The sequence below is a fragment of the Gopherus evgoodei genome, chromosome 16 (genome assembly GCF_007399415.2).
Source record: "Gopherus evgoodei ecotype Sinaloan lineage chromosome 16, rGopEvg1_v1.p, whole genome shotgun sequence".
Classification (NCBI taxonomy): domain Eukaryota; kingdom Metazoa; phylum Chordata; order Testudines; family Testudinidae; genus Gopherus; species Gopherus evgoodei.
Window position 1 is genome coordinate 13,528,942 of NC_044337.1, and position 20,194 is coordinate 13,549,135.

The 20,194-nt window shown below is 43.0% G+C and overlaps 2 protein-coding genes across 2 annotated transcripts in view; one reads left to right on the forward strand and one right to left on the reverse strand.

Moving 5' to 3' along the window:
• Positions 1 to 9,369, forward strand: part of PKN3 (protein kinase N3) — a 30,949-nt gene extending 21,580 nt beyond the window's left edge. The window contains exons 13-22 of the mRNA XM_030535562.1: positions 842 to 918; positions 2,244 to 2,310; positions 2,995 to 3,086; positions 3,415 to 3,591; positions 3,684 to 3,746; positions 4,776 to 4,852; positions 5,535 to 5,677; positions 6,075 to 6,182; positions 6,780 to 6,860; positions 7,887 to 9,369. Coding sequence (XP_030391422.1) covers positions 842 to 918; positions 2,244 to 2,310; positions 2,995 to 3,086; positions 3,415 to 3,591; positions 3,684 to 3,746; positions 4,776 to 4,852; positions 5,535 to 5,677; positions 6,075 to 6,182; positions 6,780 to 6,860; positions 7,887 to 8,099 — 1,098 coding nt within the window. The 3' untranslated portion in view covers positions 8,100 to 9,369. The remainder of the gene's footprint in view (positions 1 to 841; positions 919 to 2,243; positions 2,311 to 2,994; positions 3,087 to 3,414; positions 3,592 to 3,683; positions 3,747 to 4,775; positions 4,853 to 5,534; positions 5,678 to 6,074; positions 6,183 to 6,779; positions 6,861 to 7,886) is intronic.
• A 731-nt stretch (positions 9,370 to 10,100) lies between these two features.
• ZDHHC12 (zinc finger DHHC-type containing 12) lies at positions 10,101 to 19,571 on the reverse strand. Its single transcript, XM_030535563.1, has 5 exons — positions 19,472 to 19,571; positions 18,108 to 18,244; positions 16,598 to 16,684; positions 14,656 to 14,822; positions 10,101 to 12,617 (listed from the first exon to the last, which is right to left on the reverse strand). The coding sequence occupies exons 1-5, from the start codon at positions 19,569 to 19,571 to the stop codon at positions 12,308 to 12,310; spliced, it is 801 nt and encodes a 266-aa protein (XP_030391423.1). The 3' UTR covers positions 10,101 to 12,307.
• Positions 19,572 to 20,194: the final 623 nt, after the last annotated feature.

Sequence of the window (20,194 nt, forward strand, 5' to 3'; positions counted from 1 at the left end):
CTCTCAAATCCAAGTTCTTTTTGACTTCTTATAACCCTCAGGAAATTAGTGATTCCTCCGGCAGATGTTGATTTAAGACTGGCTAATATCCAGGGATTTGGGGTCCAATTGGGTGACTGGGCCTTCAACTTTTGGTCACTCAGAAGTGGGACAGATGTGGATTCTAAGGGGAGGTGCTCCATCTCCCCAATCCTATAATTTGCTTCCCCTTGCAGAAACAAAGTGGCAGGCAGGTCACCTTGGGATTTCAGGCCAGAAGTGGGGAAGAAGTATCTGCATGGGGAAAGCAGGGACGCAGAGCTTGCAGGTGCTGTAAAACAGGAGGGCATATAAAGCTCTTCTCCTGGGTAAGCTGGATAGGAAGGAAGAGGGGATCTCATTCACTGTGAGGAAGGAGCAGTTGCTGGAGTAGAAGTAGAGGTGCAGGTTTTCAGTGCTGAAATAGTTCAATACCTGTGCCCTGACACATACCTTACTCTTCTACTTAGTGTGCACCCATAGATGAGTGCATTCTCTCTGGTCACCAGAGTTCTCTAGAATTGCACTGAGACATGTGAAGTGACTTTCTGGAAAAGTCATGGTTCATCCTAGACTTTTTCAAATGGGTTCCCATGACTCCAAGTAGCCATAAACAGTCTGTGTTTGTGTGCTCTGTGGGCCATATTCCACTCACAACAGAGACAATCCCTGTTTATATCACAAGAAGAACATTCTGTCTGGTCACTGGGTGACACAGATGGAGGCTTGGGTATGGGTTTTCCAGTCTGTTCTGATCTGATCCAGTGGGACTTTGCAAACACCATTCTACAGAACTGGATGTGGTGACTTTCTCTCCATTCAGTGTCTGAAGAGGCTACATGTGGAAGAGAGGACTCGCAGCTCTGCTGTAACAGAAACACCAGACTGGGCTTCTCAGAGGTAATTGTGGTCAGCATGGGGCTCTTCTGGACATAAGGAAAAGGGGATATTGAGCTGAAAATTTTGACCATCAGTCTTAAGTTCTGTTGAATAAGTATTATGATATCTTATTAGGAAATTAATTTCTCAGTAACAGACTTTTCATACTGTGTTTATATAGTACAAGGAAACCTCTGCATTTTACCTTATTTATACAGATGCCTGCATGGCATTATCTGTGTAATGACGGGTCATTACCCTGTTAACAGGCTGTACAATACAATTGAGTGAATCTTTCTAGTAGAAGGTAAAATAATTTAACTACCCTCAAATGGCTTATCATTTTTAAGCATTTTAAATTCTCTAGAGCTTAAACGTGAACTATTTAGATATACCTCTCTGAATACTAAGTAACATACTTCAAAAGCACCCCCAGTAGACCGCATCCCTTGTTTATTATATTAATGTAGTTGTTTGAGATAAATTAGTCTCCATTGCACGGGGGGCTTACATAAAACAATAAAATTGTTTGTAGAGTCTAATGCTGCTACTGGGCTGTATATAACAAGGATACAGACTAGAAAAATGCAACAAGAAAATGCTAGGTAAAAAACACAACAACAACAATATTGAACCATCAGGTACATAAAAATGCATGAATAACAAACATTTAACTGGTCAACAGCTTCAACTATTTCCTTATGTAGGGGTATTAACATATCAGTCCTTTCACCCTCACTCTGGAGGTTTGTAGATGGTAGCAAGGACACAGTCAGACACATACATTGACTTACCTACCGTCTCTCTGGGAGGGACATTTGTGTCTTTCTGGGCTAGATTCTTAGTCCTTCAGTTCACTCACCAGAGGAGAGGGAAATCTCTGTTCCCAGCAAATGATGTTCCTAGACTAAGCCTTTTAATTGCCTTTTTATTTTTTCCCAAGAGATTCCAGAATCTACAGTTTTGGTTTCCTTGGTAACAGCATGTGGTCAGCATAATGTTTCATGGCATCTGTCCACTCAGCTACACATTTTGTTTTCCCCTTTTTGCCCTCCAACACCCACACTCTCCCCATATCACTACCTATCCCTATTTAAGAACTAGAATCCTTCTCATCCTACCAGTACCCCAGACTTGGTCTCCTCCCATATCCCACCACCAACCTTTTGTTGTTCTATTGTTGTTCTGACACCACCTTCATATTTACATGGTCTTGTCCCACCAGCTACCCTCTAGCTTCCTTAGGCTTGGCTTCTCGCTGTGTAAACCTCCTTCCCTTTGGTATCCATTTCTGACCTTTGAGTTTACTGTCTTGTCCTAGTAGTGCTTTCTGTGTTTGTCTGCAGGAAGAGGGCTGTTCAGCTTCAGGATTTTCACTGCATCGCCATGCTGGGACGAGGGCACTTTGGGAAGGTAGAGTGGGAATAAGGGGCTTCCTTGGAGGGGGTGGGTGCAAAGCTGGCCCCCTCTCATTTTCCACCTCTGCGTCTCATAGTTTGAGTGTGAAAATGTTCCAAAAGGAGAAGAGGCTCATTCAACTGTAAATGGAAAAATCAGCTCCTGCCCCACAAGGAAACAGCTGATATTCCTGTTAATAAGAGGGTCTTTTGGTTGTTTAGAGATTCCAAGGCTGGAGACAACCTTTAAGGGCTCAGGTTCCTCCACCTATCCTCTTTTCACGTGCCCTATGTAGTTCATATGCCTCTAGCTCCAGAGCCCATCAAGGTCACTCCGTGCATCATCCATAGGGGTCACTAGAGAACAGCATTAGGTGATCTTCCTCCCCAAAGACTGAGCTCACAACTTCTGGGTAGTTGGAGCACTGAGTGGCTATAAAATCATAGGACCAGCTTTGACACTCCAGATTTAAAAAATAGCATAATTTAAAATGAGTTCCATCTGGAGCTATTCACTGCAGAGCATTCAGGAAAATAAAAAACCCTCCTTGAAGTTGCTTGGCCTTGGCTTTGACAATGACTCTCTGGAATGGACGGGAGCAATTTGTGTCCCGTGCCTGCTCGCTGTGTGGGTGGGCATCCAAATAGCTAGATGAAAGAATCTCAGAATGACTGGGGGTGCTGGATTATTGTCTTTCAGGTGCTGCTAGGTCAATACAAGGCAACAGGGAAGTTGTATGCTATCAAAGCCCTAAAGAAACAAGACATCATTAGCCGAGATGAGATTGATAGGTGAGTCTCTGACCAGAGGGAGCCCATCCACCAGAGAGTGTGAGATCACCTCTCTAATCATGTCAGTCTCAGCACTAATGTGGTAGTGGATCCCTCTTAAGCATCAGAGGGCTAGAATCATGACTTGCTCCTGGCATCTAGAAAAATAACACTTACCTGGGGGGAAGAGAATAAAACTGGGGTTTAGGAACTACATAAGATAAATGTCATCTTCCTTTTTTGTTTCTATAACTCTGTGTAAAAATATCCCCCTCTGTACTTCCATCTCAAACATAGGCTTCTCTGCAGAGCTTTGGCCCTGACATTTTCTTTCTTTGAACCCTGACAGCTTGAACTGTGAGAAGCGAATCTTTGAAGTGATCAATTCCTTCAGCCACCCGTTCCTGGTGAACATGTTTGCATGTTTCCAGACACCAGATCATGCATGTTTTGTGATGGAATACACCCCTGGTGGTGATCTCATGATGCGCATTCACTCTGATGTCTTTCCAGAACATGTGACGCAGTGAGTTAGCTTGTTTCAGGTTTCAAAGTACCACAGATGTTTGACACAGATGTTCTCAAGTCTCTGTAGTGAAAACGCTTCCTTTTTTTCAGGTTTTACACAGCCTGCGTAGTGCTTGGACTCCAGTTCTTACATGAGAAGAAAATTATTTACAGGTAACATAACAGTAAAGTGTAAGAAGCCCAGCAACCCAAATATTAAATTGTTCATTTAGCCACATGTGCAATTTGCAGCTCACTGCCATGCTGGGGTTTCTTTAGCACTCTGTCCAGCTAGCTAGCTCAGTGACATTTCACATTTCCCTCCCACTGCTCCTGCCATCACATTCAAGAGTTTAACTGGATCCTTTCCATGGTTGACTGGAATGAGTTGGCAGAAATACAACATATCCAAACCTGTGTCTGTATTGACCATACCAACTTACTGTTAACCATGCCCGGGAATGTTAAGAAACTCTCTGTCAGACATATTGCCAGTGATCCATCCACCCTGAAGCAGCGATGAACTTGGGGGAGGTAACGTATGTCCTCTTTCCAGGGGCATCCTGGCAATGGGGCCTGCGATTAGCAGGATACGTCCTTTGATAGTACAAGCCTCTCCTTGCACAGAGCCATTTCCAGATGCAATTAGGAAAATAAATTAATAAATATAATAGTCTGTGAAGAGCATCCTCTAAGGTAATATAGTATTTGAGAAAATGCAATCTCTATTCATTGTTCATTCTACTTCCCTCTTCCTAACAGCTGGTGTTATGCCATAGGCACTGACTCGGGGGGTGTTCCGGGGCTGTAGCACCCACAGGGGAAAAAATGGTTGGTGTTGAGAACCTGCTGGCAGCCCCCCTATCAGCTCCCCCACATCCCTCCTAGTGCCTCCTGCCTGCCAGTGGGCCCTGCAGATCAGTGCCCGCCCCTCTTGCCTCCTGCCTGCCATGAACAGCTGATTTGCAGTGGGCATGGGGCTGGGAAAGATGGGGGAGGAGTGAGGATGTAGAGTGTTTGGGGGAGGGGGCGGAACTGGGTGAGAAGAGGTGTGGTGGGGCCTTGGGGGAAGGGGTGGAGTGGGGTCAGGGCCTGGGACAAAGCTAGGGGTCGAGCATCCCCTGGCACTTTGGAAAGTTGGTGTCTGTGGGTTATGCCAACTCCCAAACTTCACCCCCCATTCTCTTCCTTCTGTGTCTGCAGGGACCTGAAGTTAGATAACTTACTCTTAGATGCTGAGGGCTTTGTGAAGATTGCAGATTTTGGGCTGTGTAAGGAAGGTGAGCAACTTTGATGGTACCAAGATTGAGCCTTCACCCTTGCTGGAGAAACTGAGCATCTAGGGTTTGGTAACATGTTCACAAGCACAACTAGTGGAATTGCTGTGCTAACACAATTGTGTTCATCCCACTTAAAAAAAATCCTTCCTATCTGACCACTATGAAGTTGGGAGCAGTTCCTGTTCCTTCTCCCTAGGATAGCTTATAAAGGGGTTTATAATGCACTTGACTATTCAGAGGACCCAGGATGCAGCATCGTACAGGCTTGTTTTCCTTGTCCTTGCTATGTCATTATATGATAATTGTGGCTGCAGGAAGTTTCTTTGCATTGTTGTTTAAATAAACTGTGTCTTTACATTCCTTTTTTGCACCTCAGCTTAGAAACACTAAAAAGACAAGCTGCTAGAGTCCTTAGTGAAGATTCCATGCTTCCTCAAGGGTTCATGGACATGGGTGGGCAAGTGTCCTGCAAGATCAGAGGCAGATCCCCCTTAGAGTAATGTATTAATGCCAGTTCTCCTCTTTGCCCACCTGTCTCTATCCTCAGCCATGTTGTCCATCATCCAGTATCACCGTCCCTGCTGTCATCGCCTACATTGCCTGTTATGCTTCCAGAAAATGTGATGATGCATAACCAATTGGGAATGTGTATGGTGTGTTCATAAAGGCATTTTCTCCACAGGGATGGGTTTTGGGGACCACACTAACACTTTTTGTGGCACCCCTGAATTTCTGGCTCCGGAAGTCCTGACAGACACCTCATACACGCGGGTAGTGGACTGGTGGGGGCTTGGTGTGCTCATTTTCGAGATGCTTGTCGGTGAGGTGAGACCATTTTCCTCTGGGGAAAGGGAGAGGTGGGCCTCACCACATGACATGAGTGGTCACGGGATGGGTGCACCTAACTGCTCTTCATTTATTTCATTAAAATAATTTAAGTGAATAAAAGTACATGTTTGGGTTCCCCTGGCATTAAAAATGTTTTTCCTATCATTGTTTTATGGTAATTTTGAAACCAGCTCTAGCAGCCTAACATTCCTAATTCTGTTCTCTCCAATAAGGGTCCTTAGTATTTATATCATGTTTTCCTCATTCATAGCACTTGCCAAACCCTACCTAATCCTTCCAAAACTCCGAAGTATTTTCATCCCATCTTACAGTGTGATAAATGAACAGTAGGATACAGATACTATGTATGTCAAATAATATGTCTCCACTGCAGTCTCCCTTCCCCGGAGATAATGAAGAGGAGGTCTTTGATAGCATTGTCAATGAAGAGGTCCGCTATCCACGATTCCTTTCTTCTGAGGCACTTCCCATGCTCTGCAAGGTACTGCAATGGGATCTCCTTGGTTTTACTCAGGCCTCAGCATAAGAAGAGTCAGAGAGACATTCTTCTAACTAGATGGCATTTCCTCTGTGTGTGTGTGTGTGCACTTCCAGAGGTGTCCACATATTCTACGGGGAACCCTTAAAGTCTAAACACACACACTTGCACTCTCTTCTCTCTTAATTTCTCATCCTTGACACCTCCATACACACATGCCACTCGTATAGCCATTGAGGATTAAGCAGGGTTCCTATTGGAGTCTATCCTGCCAATTCTGAAATGGACAGATGTTAACTCTAGGGTAGGGATGTCAGATTTATTCTGTGGATAGGGCTGAATTCTATTTTTAATTATCAGTGGATCAGCATATATAGTTAAGGCTGTATGCTACTTAGAGTCCACAGTAGATGACCCACTGATATAAATGGATGGCTTACAATGGACTAAACTTTTGTTTAGTGCTGACTGTTTATGGTCCTGCCATGAAGGGAGCAAGTGAAAGAGACTGGATGGTTGCTGCTCTGTTTTCTCTCTAGAATATTGTTCATGTCCCTCTTTGTTCCATGTGTTGAATTTGTCTACTGGTCTTTCCTGCAGCTTCTCCAGAAATGTCCAGAACGTCGCCTTGGAGCAGGAGAGAGAGACGCAGAGGAGATTAAAACCCAGCCCTTTTTCAAGGTAAGAGCTCAGGCCCCTGTGCACCTCTGTGCTCATATGTCTGAGCTGCAGAAGAGCTATTTGCTTTCTGTTGCTATAGAGGCAAACTTGCCTGTTTCTTTTGGTCAAAAATGAGACTCTCAACAGCAGCTTCTCTGACAAGTGGTCCCTAAAGCCAAATGTTTATCTCCATAACAAGTCACTTTCAGAACCTCCTGATCAAAGACTGTTTTCTGGTACCATTAGGCTTCCAAGCATAGGATCTTTATTTCAATATGTGCAGCTCCAAACTGAGTCTTAAATGTCCCTCACCTCTTAATTTCAGGAATCCAATCAAACATCTCCCCTATAACATGGGAATTCTCTTGCTGTGGTATACAGATGCAGGTGCCATCATACAGATTATTTGGCAATCACCATCTCTAAATTCAGGAGGAAGGGTTGAGTAGTTAAAATATAAAACTTGAACTGTCAGTGTGTTCACAGAGGAATATGAACGCTGAATTGCTTAGGGTGGAGAGGATGCTATAATCTATATATAGTGAAGGAAGGCCACTGAGGCACTAACACTTTGAATACTGAAACCAATTGTATAAAACAGTTGGGATTTATCAGTGTCCAGGATTATCCTCCCATAAATGCTAATATTTGTAAAGAGCTACGCCAGGCCCTATAGCAATGAAAACACTCCTTTGGGTAGCCCCTATACCGAGAACTGCTTAATAGTCTCCTGACAAGAGCTTATGGTTCTAGTTTAGTTTTGTCTCTGCTGAATAACAGTCTGAGCTGTAGCTTTGTTTCTTGGCTGGCATTCTGAAGAGCAGCGTTGGGTTTCATGGAAGACTCTGGTTTAGGAGTGATCTCTCTTCTGTGGTACTCCTCATTTTGGTTATCTTGGCACTTCTGTTTTCTAGCCTTGTAGAAATCATGCTGCAGCTGATCTGGAAGGGGGGAAGGATATATAACTACTATTTCCTACCTACTATCTCACAATTTGTTGGTCTGTTCTTAGTGCCAATCTGGTTTTGTAATTTCCTCTATTTACAGGAGATTGACTGGGATGCCTTGTTTGCCAGAGCACTGAAGCCCCCTTTTGTGCCTTTCTTAAGAGCTCCCACTGACATTAGCAACTTTGATGAAGAGTTTACCTCCCAGAAGCCAATCCTGACTCCTCCAGATGAACTCCCTGTCCTGACCCCTGAGGAACAGGCTGCCTTTAAGGACTTTGACTTTGTCTCCAGACACCTTCTGGAAGTCTGATTGCTGTGGTGTAAGGAGCCCATGCAGACCACTACTACCCTGAGAAATCCTAGAGAGGAACTTGCCACTGACTATTGGAAGGTCAAATTAATAACAGGCAAAGATTATTCAGAGGTCTGGTAGTATTAAGGATTGTAGAAAGCAGACTGTTCTGCAAGCTGTTTGCTCTACTGCATTGTTCAGTGTGTGCACATGCTAGTAGGGACAGTACTGGATGTGACCTTTAAGAAGGTTCATGCTTGCTGGCTGTACTCTGATGCCATCATTGGATAGTTGTGGGCACTCACTATTTAAACTGGATTTCATTTAACAATATATCTAAATGAAATAGAACCTTCCCCCTTCCCAAACAAACTCTACCTCTGCAGCAGGGCCTTGCAAGCTGCCTAGCTTTCTCAGCACTGGATGATCAGTGGCAGAAGAACTGGCACTTCCCACCTATTTTCTAAGATAAGAAATGTGACACAATTTCTCCTTTGCAAAGGATTTGGGCCCAGTTGTGTTCATTGTTGGGGTGGGGTGTAGTTTAATAAAACCAGAACGATGAAGGTTGAGTTTGGAAACTGCCCAGATGTTACAAGCTGAGATCTGAGCCTTGCTTTGTAAAAGAAATGAGATTTCTACTCTCCTGCTAAATCTTAATTCCTGTCTTTAATAAGAAATTATTTAAAACCCTACAAACTTTGCACATATTGTTTATTGTAAATAAGAGACTCTCCCTTCTGATTAAACTTTGCCTTTCATTTCCCTGGCTTGTTAGAATATATCAGGAGCTGGGAGAACACAGATCTTCCGCTTAACAGAAAGTTCTTTATCTCTGTACATGTAATGTTAATACTATTTCCCTTTCCTTCTTCCTTTCATAAGAGTCTCTGGTCACTCCAACTGCTTGGATCTGTCCCCTCTGTATGTGTTATCTTTATTGGGGCCAGGTATGTCACTTCAATGATTGCACTGAGGCTATTTCTCCAGGTTTTTTTTTTACCTTACTATGTATATGCTGTATTTTTCTCAGATAATATAAAATATTGTGGATGTTTATATTGGACAAATCAATAAATATTGTGAAACAACTTGGGCTAGAAAGCAGCCTAAATATAGAATAATTTGTATCAAGACCAACTTCATTTGGTGCTCAAAATGCAGAAATGTGAGTATGTTCTTGTAGCAGCAATGCTGTAATTAGCACTTATTACTATTTAAACATTACATTCTGACTGTGAAACTTTTGCAGAGTGCTGTTGCCTCTTCCGGACTAGGAAGTCAAAAATAGCAACTGTTATTTAAACAATTTCCAAGTGAAGTATGGGGAATGAGTCTTTCATAAACTACTGGGGCAATTATAACATGGTTGCACTTTACAGAGCAGACTGGACTGCTACACGTTTATGGTTGTTACTATGTGTAGGGAACAGCACTTTGGTTGTAGGCTAGAGAAGAAATATCCCTGCTGAAGGCTAATGGGAACATGTAGATGTTGGTTTTTCAACTCTTCATCTACAGGGATAAACTTTACCCGTAAAGGATTGTGCTCATTCTAAAGACGGTATCTGACCATAACCAGAGAGGAGTCCCAATTAAATTAAGACTGGCTGAAGTGCTCAAAGAGCTACTTAGGTAAGAGCTTTAGTATATGTATTTGTGTGGAAGAAAAACAGCCCACCCTGATCTTAGCTCACCCATTCCCACAGTCAAGTAGAACAACCGCTGAATGTCTTGCAAAGGGAAATTGACCCACGCTACCAATTATCTCCTCCTAACCTTAAAGCCACTTTAAGGCAAGGTATACGGCTGTACTGAGCCTTCTTTAAACAGCCATTATCTGCACGCATTTGGCCCCAAAAGTGTTTGTAAAACCTTTTACAAAATGTCAAGACTAGCATGTTTCTATGTTTTTTTACATTCTAACAGAATAAAAGGTGCAGCATAGTGCTACTGCGGGAGAACCAGATGACTCTAGTGAGTGTTAGACCTGAAAAGTGTATAGAGAATAGCAAAAACTAGTTTTAATCTTTTAATAATTTACAATTATTTGACACAGTTCAGAGCATTAAAAAATGTAAAGTGCAAATCTTTCAATGGCAGCCTAGATTTTTTTAAAATTCATCATCCCATCAAACAATATCTAACTTGTATGTATTCAGTTATACTGGCTGACAGTTATTTTTTCATGGGCTAGAGCCAACACAGCTAAGTGTGAAGTCTAGTCTGGCAGATACTTCTTCAACCAAACTAAATTCTAATGGCAGAATCCTTTCTTAATGGTGACATACAATCCAGGAAGACCCCATCTTGACATTCACGTACCACCAAGTGATAGCATGTTCTGCCCTGTACAAGACACAGCCCCAAGGAACCTGCAGTCTTCCTGGTGTCAGACACAGAGACCCTTCTGCTGTCTAAGTTGCTTTTTCGGAGTATAACAATATTCTAAGAGTACTTACCTACCTTGGAACCTGTGTGCAATCTGCCAGTGTGCTAGCCATCCATTTTGCTCTTGTATCAAGTGCTAACCCGAGTCATGAAAGATACTAAGGCACCAAATAAGGGTACTAGAGTTTTTATAAAACCTGATGATTAGAAATATTTTCAGAATTAAGATTCAGTGCAGAGGGCACTCCTTTTTTGAGGGGACTACTGACACACAATCTTTACCATGCCATATAAGAACTTGTAACTAAACAGGTTCATTTCACTATCCATGCTGCTTAAACTGAAGAAATTAAGTTTACTTGTTAGTGTCATCTTAATTAAAATGGAAATCTTCCTAGTATCTTTAATACAGTACCTCCACTTGCTTTAACGCTTTAAAAATAAAAAGACGTCTTTCTCCTTTTGAGTTAAGTAAAATAAGTTGAAAACCTAACTATCAAATATGGTAGTGGGGAAAACATCATTAAGACATGGAGTTAGTAGTACTATTATCAGTGTTGCTCCACCTGTGTATGGAAATAAGGATTCTGGCTCCAGCCCACTGTTACTAGTTAAAAACCATTTCAGAGCATTCAGAAACATCTCCTTCACTGCCACTCACCCATTTACTATTTTAATTTAAGAATATGTAATTGGAACAATATTTTGAGGGAGGCTTTTCCCAAACAAGCGATAGGTGAGAGTTACAGCTGAATAAGTGATGTGCAAAAATAATGCAGCTGACAAATGTTTTTCTTTCCAAGAACGGTTTAAATCTGAGAAGTCTATATTCACTGAAAACTCATTAATTTCTATATCGAATAGCTGAGTCTATGATCTGTTTAAATGTGCATTTCATTATGTTTAAGTCAATGGTATTGTTTTGTTGACTTGTATCTAAGTAGCCACTGCATCACAAACCATAGGTTTAACAGTTCAAAACTTGAATTTGGTGCATTATAGCTGTTTCTCAGGCATATTGGCAGTAGTAAAGCTCAAACCTTTGTGGAACGCATGAATCTCCTGCATGCAGTCAAACTGAGGTTTCCTTTTCACTGTCCAAATATTCATTCAAAGCTTTCCATTATTTGCCAACTCTACCACTAAGGCACATCGGTCCTGACAGTAAGAATGATCATGAAGAAAGGCCATATTGCCTAAACTGATTCTGGTATGACTTATCAATAATTAACTTTTTCTTTCTGCTGCTATTCCCTAGAGTGGATATGGCACCAGCTGAGATGGGGAGACTGAGGAAATAAGTGAAAGCTGCTATTCAGGAAGTCCTTGCATTTGCCTCAAGAGGTTTGATGAATATGATTAGCAAAAAGATGTAAAAGACTAGCATACACATTCACTCAGACCAGAAATCACCCCTTCAGTGCTGCCCAGAACCAAGAAGTCATTTTACCTGGATACGAAGACCAACCATAGAGCCACATTGCCACTTATTCTTGTAAGCAGACTTGCCCCTGCGAATGGGATAGTTGTACAACAAGTTGCTGGTTCATTATGGACTAAACTCCCCCTCCACTGAAGCAGTAGGAAATTGGTTACAACACAAGTGCTCTCTCTAAAGAATCAGAGAGGCTGTTCCTGAGAGTCCTACTCTAAATTCCTTTCTTAAAGCCCTTAACACAGATGCACCGTGACAAGCAGCCTCTATTAGTTAAAAGCTGAATGACTAATTCAGCAAGAGGACCTGCATTTCAGCTCACTCTGTAGATGTACTTTTCCCTCTTGTAATCAAACTTGGATTACACCATTTAAATCCTGGCTGAATTTACATTTTATAATTAAACACGGTCACTATCCTCCTGAAAGTATATTTTCTCCCATGTAACGAGACGGCAGGCACAGAAGAATCTCCAGAGGTTGAGAATGACACCTTGGTCAAAGGGGTTCTCTGACTCACAATGTCGGAGGTAGGAGATACGGTGGTGTGACATGAACTCCCAGGTGGTTGTGTTACATGAGACCAGGTACAAGTGTGAAACCAGCAGCAGCAGCACTACAGTGGTGAATATGGCTATCACGAGGAAGGACAGGAGAAGGAAGATGTTGTGCTGCAGCCACTCCCAAGACTGTTGGAAGTAAAGGCCTGACCTTTCAATTAAAAGAGAAACATGGCTAAGTCAAACTGGGTTAGATACAGAACTGAAGTTACATTAATCAAATAATCATCTTGACTTACAAATACTGCACTCCTGACTCACATGATAATATTTCTGCAGTGTTTTACAGCTTCAAAGCACTGTATAAACTTTGACAGTAGCTGCAGTACCACGACTCAAAACAAAGTTAAGTTCTAAATACACTGGAACTGAGATCAGAAAAAGATCTGGGACATCTATACCTGTGTAAAAAATATGTTCTGACAATTAGAGAGAGTCATGTGGTGCTGCATGAGTACAATGCCAGGACCCACTAACAGAATATGGTTTATGGGGACTTTCACTTGCCTGCCATTTATAAATATAGGTTGCACAATAATTAATGAGGGAAAGTTAAACAGTAACCAACAATGCAAAATTACTTTATATTAATTTAGTTTAAGCTTACAGCTAAGCCTGTTACAACCCCAAATATCAAACTGCATAACTAATCACCTCAGTTCTGTCAACTGAATCAACAGTACATCACAGCTGAAAGTCCCCTCGTGCTGGTACAAAGGGGAAAGAATGGCAGCTGACTATAAATGCAATACCTACTGCCAGATGCCAAAGCCTGCTCCCTTGTTTTTCCAGAAGTTTTGATGTTGCTGACACCTCTGGAAAAGCGAAGGTTAGTCTTACCTGCAGTATATCTACCCCTCATTTGTCAGGGAATGTCTATCCTATATATCTGGTTTTAAGTGCTGTAGCTCAGGTAACTGTTCGTGACAATTTAATTAAGTCAGATCAAATTTCCAGCTCTTCAAATGATCCCCCATTCTATAATTGCCTTGTCTGCTCCCACTGCCTAAATGGACTCAGGCTTTAAGTATTTTAAGGCAGTTGTTCTCAACCAGGGGTATGTGATATTCCTGGGGGTATACAGACGTCTTCCAGGGGTACATCAACTCATCTATAGATATTTACCTAGTTTTACAATAGGCTACATAAAAAGCACTAGCAAAGTCAGTACAGCTGCTCCCCAACTTGCATAAGTTGAATTTTGCACAAAAAAAAAAAGTTATGGAACTTACAGAACTTTTTCCGTAAGTGCAGGTTTGTATAAGTCAGGGTTGTGTAACCCAGGGACCGTCTGTACAAACTAAAATTTCATACAGACAATCACTTGTTTGTACTGCTTTATATGTATGCTATACACTGAAGTGTAAGTACAATATTTATATTTCAGTTGATTTATAAGTGTACAGCAGGGGTGGCCAACCTGAGCCTGAGAAGGAGCCAGAATTTACCAACGTACATTGCCAAAGAGCCACAGTAAAAAGTCAGCAGCTTCCCTGCCCTGTTCCCAGCGCTTCCTGCCCACTGATCAGTTCCTCCCCACACCTCCCAATTAGCTGTTTAGTGGCATGCAGGAGGCTGGAGGGAAGGCGCAAGGGCATGGCAGGCTATGGGAGGTGGCGGGGCCTGAGGCAGAGTCAAGGGATTGAACAGTGAGCACCTCCCGGCACACTGGAAAGTTGGCGCCTGTAGTTCCAGCCCTAGAGTCAGTGCCTATACAAGAAGCCGCATATTAACTTCTGAAGAGCCACATATTGGCCTCCTCAGTGTATAGTAAAAATTAGAAAGTAAGCAATTTTTCAGTAATAGCATGCTGTGACACTTGTATTTTTATGTCTGATTTTGTAAGCAAGTAGTTTTTAAGTGAGGTGAAACTTGGGGGTATGCAAGGCAAATCAGACTCCTGAACGGGATACAGTAGTCTGGAAAGGTTGAGAGCCAATGTTTTAAGGAACACCACACCCTATTCTGTAAGTAGCTATGTTACTCCTCAGTGGCAATAATCAGAGTGGTGCTGTGACAAAAGCTGGTTACAGTGTGCAGGCAAAGAGAACATATCATGTTAACTCTAGCCATTGCCATCTTGCTCTACCTAAACCATTCAGTAGGATTTTGGAATGTCCAGCTCTCATCAAAACTCTAAGACTTCAAATACAAACTCCCTGCCAGAGGCTGCTACTTAAAGTACTTACCATGCAACATGAAAGGACCACAAGAGAACCACAAGCTGCACAGCCAGGTAGACTATAAAGAGTGGATGATTCCTCTCTCCTACGCAGTTCTCAATCCAGGGACAGTGATGGTCATAACGACGTACACAGTGCCGACACAGCTGGCAGTGCTTGGCTCGCATTGGTTGCTGTGGAATAAGCAGATACTAAGAATAGCCTACCCAAGTCGAATGCCCTATTTCATAGAAAATAGCTGGGAAGTCATCCAGGTCAATCCTGCAAAGTGAGACAGTTCCCCCTACTCTCCCTTCGAAAGCAGTTATTTTAATATTTGTATAATGCCTTACAAAGTAGATTATCATCCCCTTTTACAGATGGGAAAACTGAGGTTAAATTACTTGCCCATGGCTGGTACTTTGCTATAAAACTTCCCTTAACTAGCTACAGAATAAAGCTGCAAACACAAAGGGAAGGTATTAGCTGAATCAAGAGCTCAATATAGTTAGCTGTGGATATTTAAGAAAAAGGTGACCAAAGTCTGACAGTGAAAAACTAGGGTACCTGCCATTCACGGGAATGTTTTGAGTGTATACAAGGAAAGGTTGTGGGTTTTGTTTTGGTTTTTATGTTTGTTTGTTTGTTTTTTGGGAGTGTGTGTCCTGTCTTCAGGGGCATGTGGATGATATGGGGAGGAGGGCTGGTTTTAGGATTAATGGGGAGGTATGGCTGGGGAAGGGACCATGGCAACAGGTGACATGCCCCCTTATTGTGGTACACATATGATCTGCCAGTCTCTTATCTATTTCAGCAACAAGCTGGCTGATAGCTCCTTCTGCTGGTTAGATATTTACTTAAGCTGGAACAACTCTGGATTGTATAAAACTGACACACTGCGACTGAAAACAGGCATTTCTGGGCTTCAGGGATACATATTCAAGAACTAATCTAACTGGAGGATCAGAGGGGTTGGATGATTGAAGGATGAAGGAGAAAATAGGAGGATGAAGGAGAAAAAAGAGCAAACTATGTTTTCTACAGTTAAAACTAGCTTTTCTTCTTTGAGTGATTGCTCATGTGTATTCCACAGTAGGTGTGCATGCTCGCCACGTGCACTGGTGCCAGAAGTTTTTCCCTTAGCAGTACCCATAGTAGGGGAGCACTGCTGCAACCCCTAGAGTGGTGCCTCTATATCACGCTATAAGGGGAGCTGCGCACTCCCCGCACCCTCAATTCCTTTTTGCCAGCCAACTCTTGAAGCACGCCAGTTACGGAACAGGTAACTGTCCTTTCTTTGTTCCTAAGCATCTAAACAAGTTCATACCTGACAGCAATCTGCTCATGCTACACCTTCCACCCAGATGAACTCTACATTTTCACTTTACTAAGACACTTTCAAATGAAGTATTTGAAGATGTAGTGAGGCCTTAGTTGACATAGCAACAAGGAGGCAGGAAGCAGGGTTTTCCCCAGTGTGAAGTAAAAAGAGAACAGTACTTTGTGAACTGCCAAGGACATATGTATTAATATTGAAAATTAACAGTTTCCCATTTTAAAATGTTTAGTTACAAACTCTGCTCAAGTCACCTTTCATCTCAGGATTGTACGTGAATCAAAGTTTCTAATTCTGTCTGCTCCTGCCTTGGCTTTTTACATCAAGATAATCCTTGTTTAACAAAAAAAAAAAGTAATGTTTGATGCCTCCAACCAGTCCAGCAGCCGAGTGATGGCTAAGCATAACAATATGCGAGGCAATAACAAAAGATAGGTAGCCAGATGAGCACCAGCTCACCAAGCAATCACCCTAGTCCCTTGAGCAACTAGGGCGACTAGACAGAAAATGTGAAAAATCAGGATGGGGGTGGAGGGTAATAGGTGCCTATAAGAAAAGTTCCCAAATATCAGGACTGTCCCTATAAAATCAAGACATCTGGTCACCCTATGACCAACTGCTGCACACACATACCTTCAGCATGCAGTATCCACAGCGCCGCAGCCAAACATTGCTTGGAAATTGAGGCATCATTACTCTTTGCTCTTCATTCATCCCTACCTACAAAAATGTGATAAGAGAAAAGAGGGGACCTAAGACTATGTCAAAATGCCAAGCTAAGGTTGATTCCAGTTTGTACATACATCTACATACTAGCGCTCATCAAGCTAGCATGAGTATAAACAGTAGCACAGCCATATAAGACAAGCAGCAGCAGCCAAGGCACAGTTTAGCAGGGCACAGTACAAACTCGCCTGAAACTGGTATTTGGCATGGCTACTATTTATACTTGCACTAACTCAATAAGAGCTAGTGAAAGTACATGTATGTTTACTGGGAATCACGCTTGTAGCTCATAGTGTAAACATAGCCTAAGGATGAGCAGTAAGGCTGATTCGTACTCAAGACTCTAGAGAGAGGGATGTAAAGTGTCTTAGCAGCCATTAGTCAGCTGTCTCTTTTTTCCTACGGTATTACAGTCACAACTCCCTCACAGTTTAGGAACATTAAACAGAGAGAACAATTCCTTGAGAAATACAGAAGCTGTTAAGAGACAAAGAACATAGACCCAACACAATGTATGATAACCTCAGCAATCCAAAGAATCCCATGAAATCCTACTGAATACAATTGGTACACACACGTAACTGTTCAGAGAGTGGGGCTATTTTAGCCATTGATAACCAGATAGTGTGCGGAGACAGAATGACAACTTTAGCATGGAGCCACATAGGATATAAGTAGTAATAAGACTGCTCTATCTGCCTCAAAATACAGGGGAAATGCATTTGTGTATAAGCAGTGCTAGTTGTTATAAACACAGACCAAAATTCACTTCAGTTTTGGAAGACTAAAGTGATATTAAATTGCTTGTACAAGGCAAGATAAGGTGTCCAAGCATGTTAAAGAAGGATAAACATAAAATACCTGGGAGATATTTCCTTCTAGTTAAAGCACTCATCTGATTTTTGTACAAATCGATCTTTCAAGAGGGATACAGTAACAGAATAATTACCTTGTTCAGTAAATACAGTTGCAAGGAGTACTTTCCTTCCAGCTTGCACCTCTGTCCTGGTTTTTATATGCACAGCAATTGGCAGTAGTGAGGGAACATAAGGCAGCTATCTGTTCTACACAGCATTGTAGCAACTGAGACAAGTGAAGGCATCCGCTCAGTAAAACAAAGTGGGAGAGCACGTGGGTTTTAGGGGAAATTCAGAAGGGGGGATGGTATGATAAATGCACCTAGCAACATTTGTGCAATTCCTGAAGCTTACTTTATAGAACCTAAACTTTGTGACTACTTCTGCTTTTGTACACGTTAAGAGTCGTCTATCCTAAATGTCAAAACAATTTATATTGCATATTCTTATCTAGTATGTTGCAAAGAAAAAGAAAGTCTACCGGTTTTATAACCAGGAAGGTTGATTCCCACTTTCCTTCATTCAGTCAACTATGATGCATGCTAACAGAAAGTCTTTACCTTCTCTTCCTCATCAGACTCAACGAAGCCTGGATCCATGAGAGACACTACAAAGTACAGCAAAACTGAGCAGAGAACCAGTAAGACAAATATCAGTGGCTGCAGCAACTCTCCTTGCTCTTCCTGCTTTCGCAGATCTGAAAGAGGCCACCATAGAAAGGATAAGTGAAATGTTTACGGCAACAAGTTATTCTCCTTGACCTTATTAGCTATGGGATTCTATGTGGGGCTGAATTCCACATCAACCGTGGGAAGTATGCCTCAACTGCTCAGGAAGTTGGGACCCATCACGGCTGTCCCCTCTGCCAAGGGAACTCATTATTTACAAAGAGCCTTTACGACATACTTAAGAGATCAGCAAATAGCTTCCCCCCATTGATTTGCAAGTCCTTCCCCCAACTCTACCTGTACTTCAATCTCTCTTCACCTTCTCCTGCTGTTCTGCAGTGTGCTGTATATAACTATGCTAGAATTAATATGATAGCTGCATTTCAAAAGTGCCCATCACTGCAACATCTAGGTGCCAGAGTAAGATTCAGGGTCATAAAGAATCCAGTAAAAACAGTATTTATATATGAAGAGAGTAATAGTAATTATGTTAAGCATTATATTAATCAAATACCATAAAAGGTACTTTTTATTATAACCTGCCACGTTTTATAGGTTTTCCATTATGCTGTGTGACTAGATTAAATTGTAAACTCCTTGGAGTAGGCACCAGGTCTTCTCAAATGTCAAATACCAAACCGCCTTCCCCCCCAAGCAATAGCAGTGAGGTTTCCCCTCTATCCAGGTAGGAGAGGGATCTAGTTGCATTGGGTGGGGATATAGCAGTCTCCTCTGCTCTCACTTCCCCAGCTCGGAGGTAATTTTTTCCCTGCCAGATATGATGGTGCACTATTGCCAACTTCAAGTGTCCAAAAATCACAAGTCTGGCTCCATCAAAATATTTTTTAAATCTCTTATTTTAAGGTAATGAGCGAGGGTGGCTTTCTGGTTTTTGAGTCTTCAGAGTTCATATTTTCGTGATATTCTTCTAGCCTATGAGGGCCAAACGCTTTTCAAAAAAATGAAAGCTGCGATTCTCACTCCAGGCAATGAGGCTGTAAGAAAAGCAGCCAATAGTGTGATCTTTGCACTAATAATAATCCTGAGCTGGGCGAGTTGGGGGGGGGGCGCAAAAAAAGGCAAGTTCATGGCAGCAACCGAGCCCCCCGGGTCCGAGGTGCTGGCGACTTCAGCCTGCGGCCCTGGGGTCCGAGGGGCTCATGCCCGGTGCTTAGGGCGCGCCGCGGGCCGGCTCTCCCCTGGCGAGGGAAATCCCAGGGGCCCGATGGTGGCAGAGAGGATTCCCAGGGTCTCACCGGTGCGATGCAGGAAGAGCGCCAGAGTGACCCCCCAGCTGAGCCCCGTGTGCGCCGCCCTCACCAGGCAGCCGCCGCCCCAGGCAGCCCCCTGCCGCATCGCCCCAGCACCAAACCCGGAAGGGCGGGCGCGGCCCGGGCCCAGCGCGCCTGCTGGCAGGGCCGGGCAGGGAGCGAGCATTGGCCGGGTGGTTGTCATGGCAGAAGAGGTGGGGCTTGAGCGGGGGGAGGGAGGTGGTTGTTAAACCGCATTAAGAGTTGTGGGGCCGCGGGGGCAGAGAGCGCCTGGGGTGCTGAACGCATTGACTGGCCTGCGGTGGAGGGGCTCCTTCATTCGCGCTGTGTAAGAAAGGGCTGAATGAGCAAATAAACTAGGGTGACCAGATGTCCCGAATTTATAGGGACAGTCCTGATTTTGGGGGCTTTTTCATATATAGGCTCCTGTTACCCCCTACCCCCTATCCTCATTTTTTACACTTTGCTGTCTGGTCACTGGACTATAAACCTGTATGAAACACTAATGCTGCAGCGCCTTCTCGCCTCACTTCTGGCAGCTCAACACCCTTTTAGCCGGGATACCCAGTTCCGCTCTCCCCCCAGATCTTTGTTTATGATTACACTAGGAGCGGCTCCTGATGCTATGGGGATGGGCACCATCGCAGCCTTGCTTAAGTGATTCTTTCTAGCTCTCAGATACCATTATATACTGCCTTTTCACCAGTA

Coding starts and splice junctions, on each gene's coding strand:
- ZDHHC12 (XM_030535563.1), bottom strand. CDS start 19,571: ATGCGGCAGGGGGCTGCCTGGGGCGGCGGCTGCCTGGTGAGGGCGGCG. Junction 18,245..19,471: donor GCTCTTCCTGCATCGCACCG/GTGAGACCCTGG, acceptor GGCCTCTTTCAG/ATCTGCGAAAGCAGGAAGAG. Junction 14,823..16,597: donor GTGGATACTGCATGCTGAAG/GTATGTGTGTGC, acceptor CTTATTCCACAG/CAACCAATGCGAGCCAAGCA.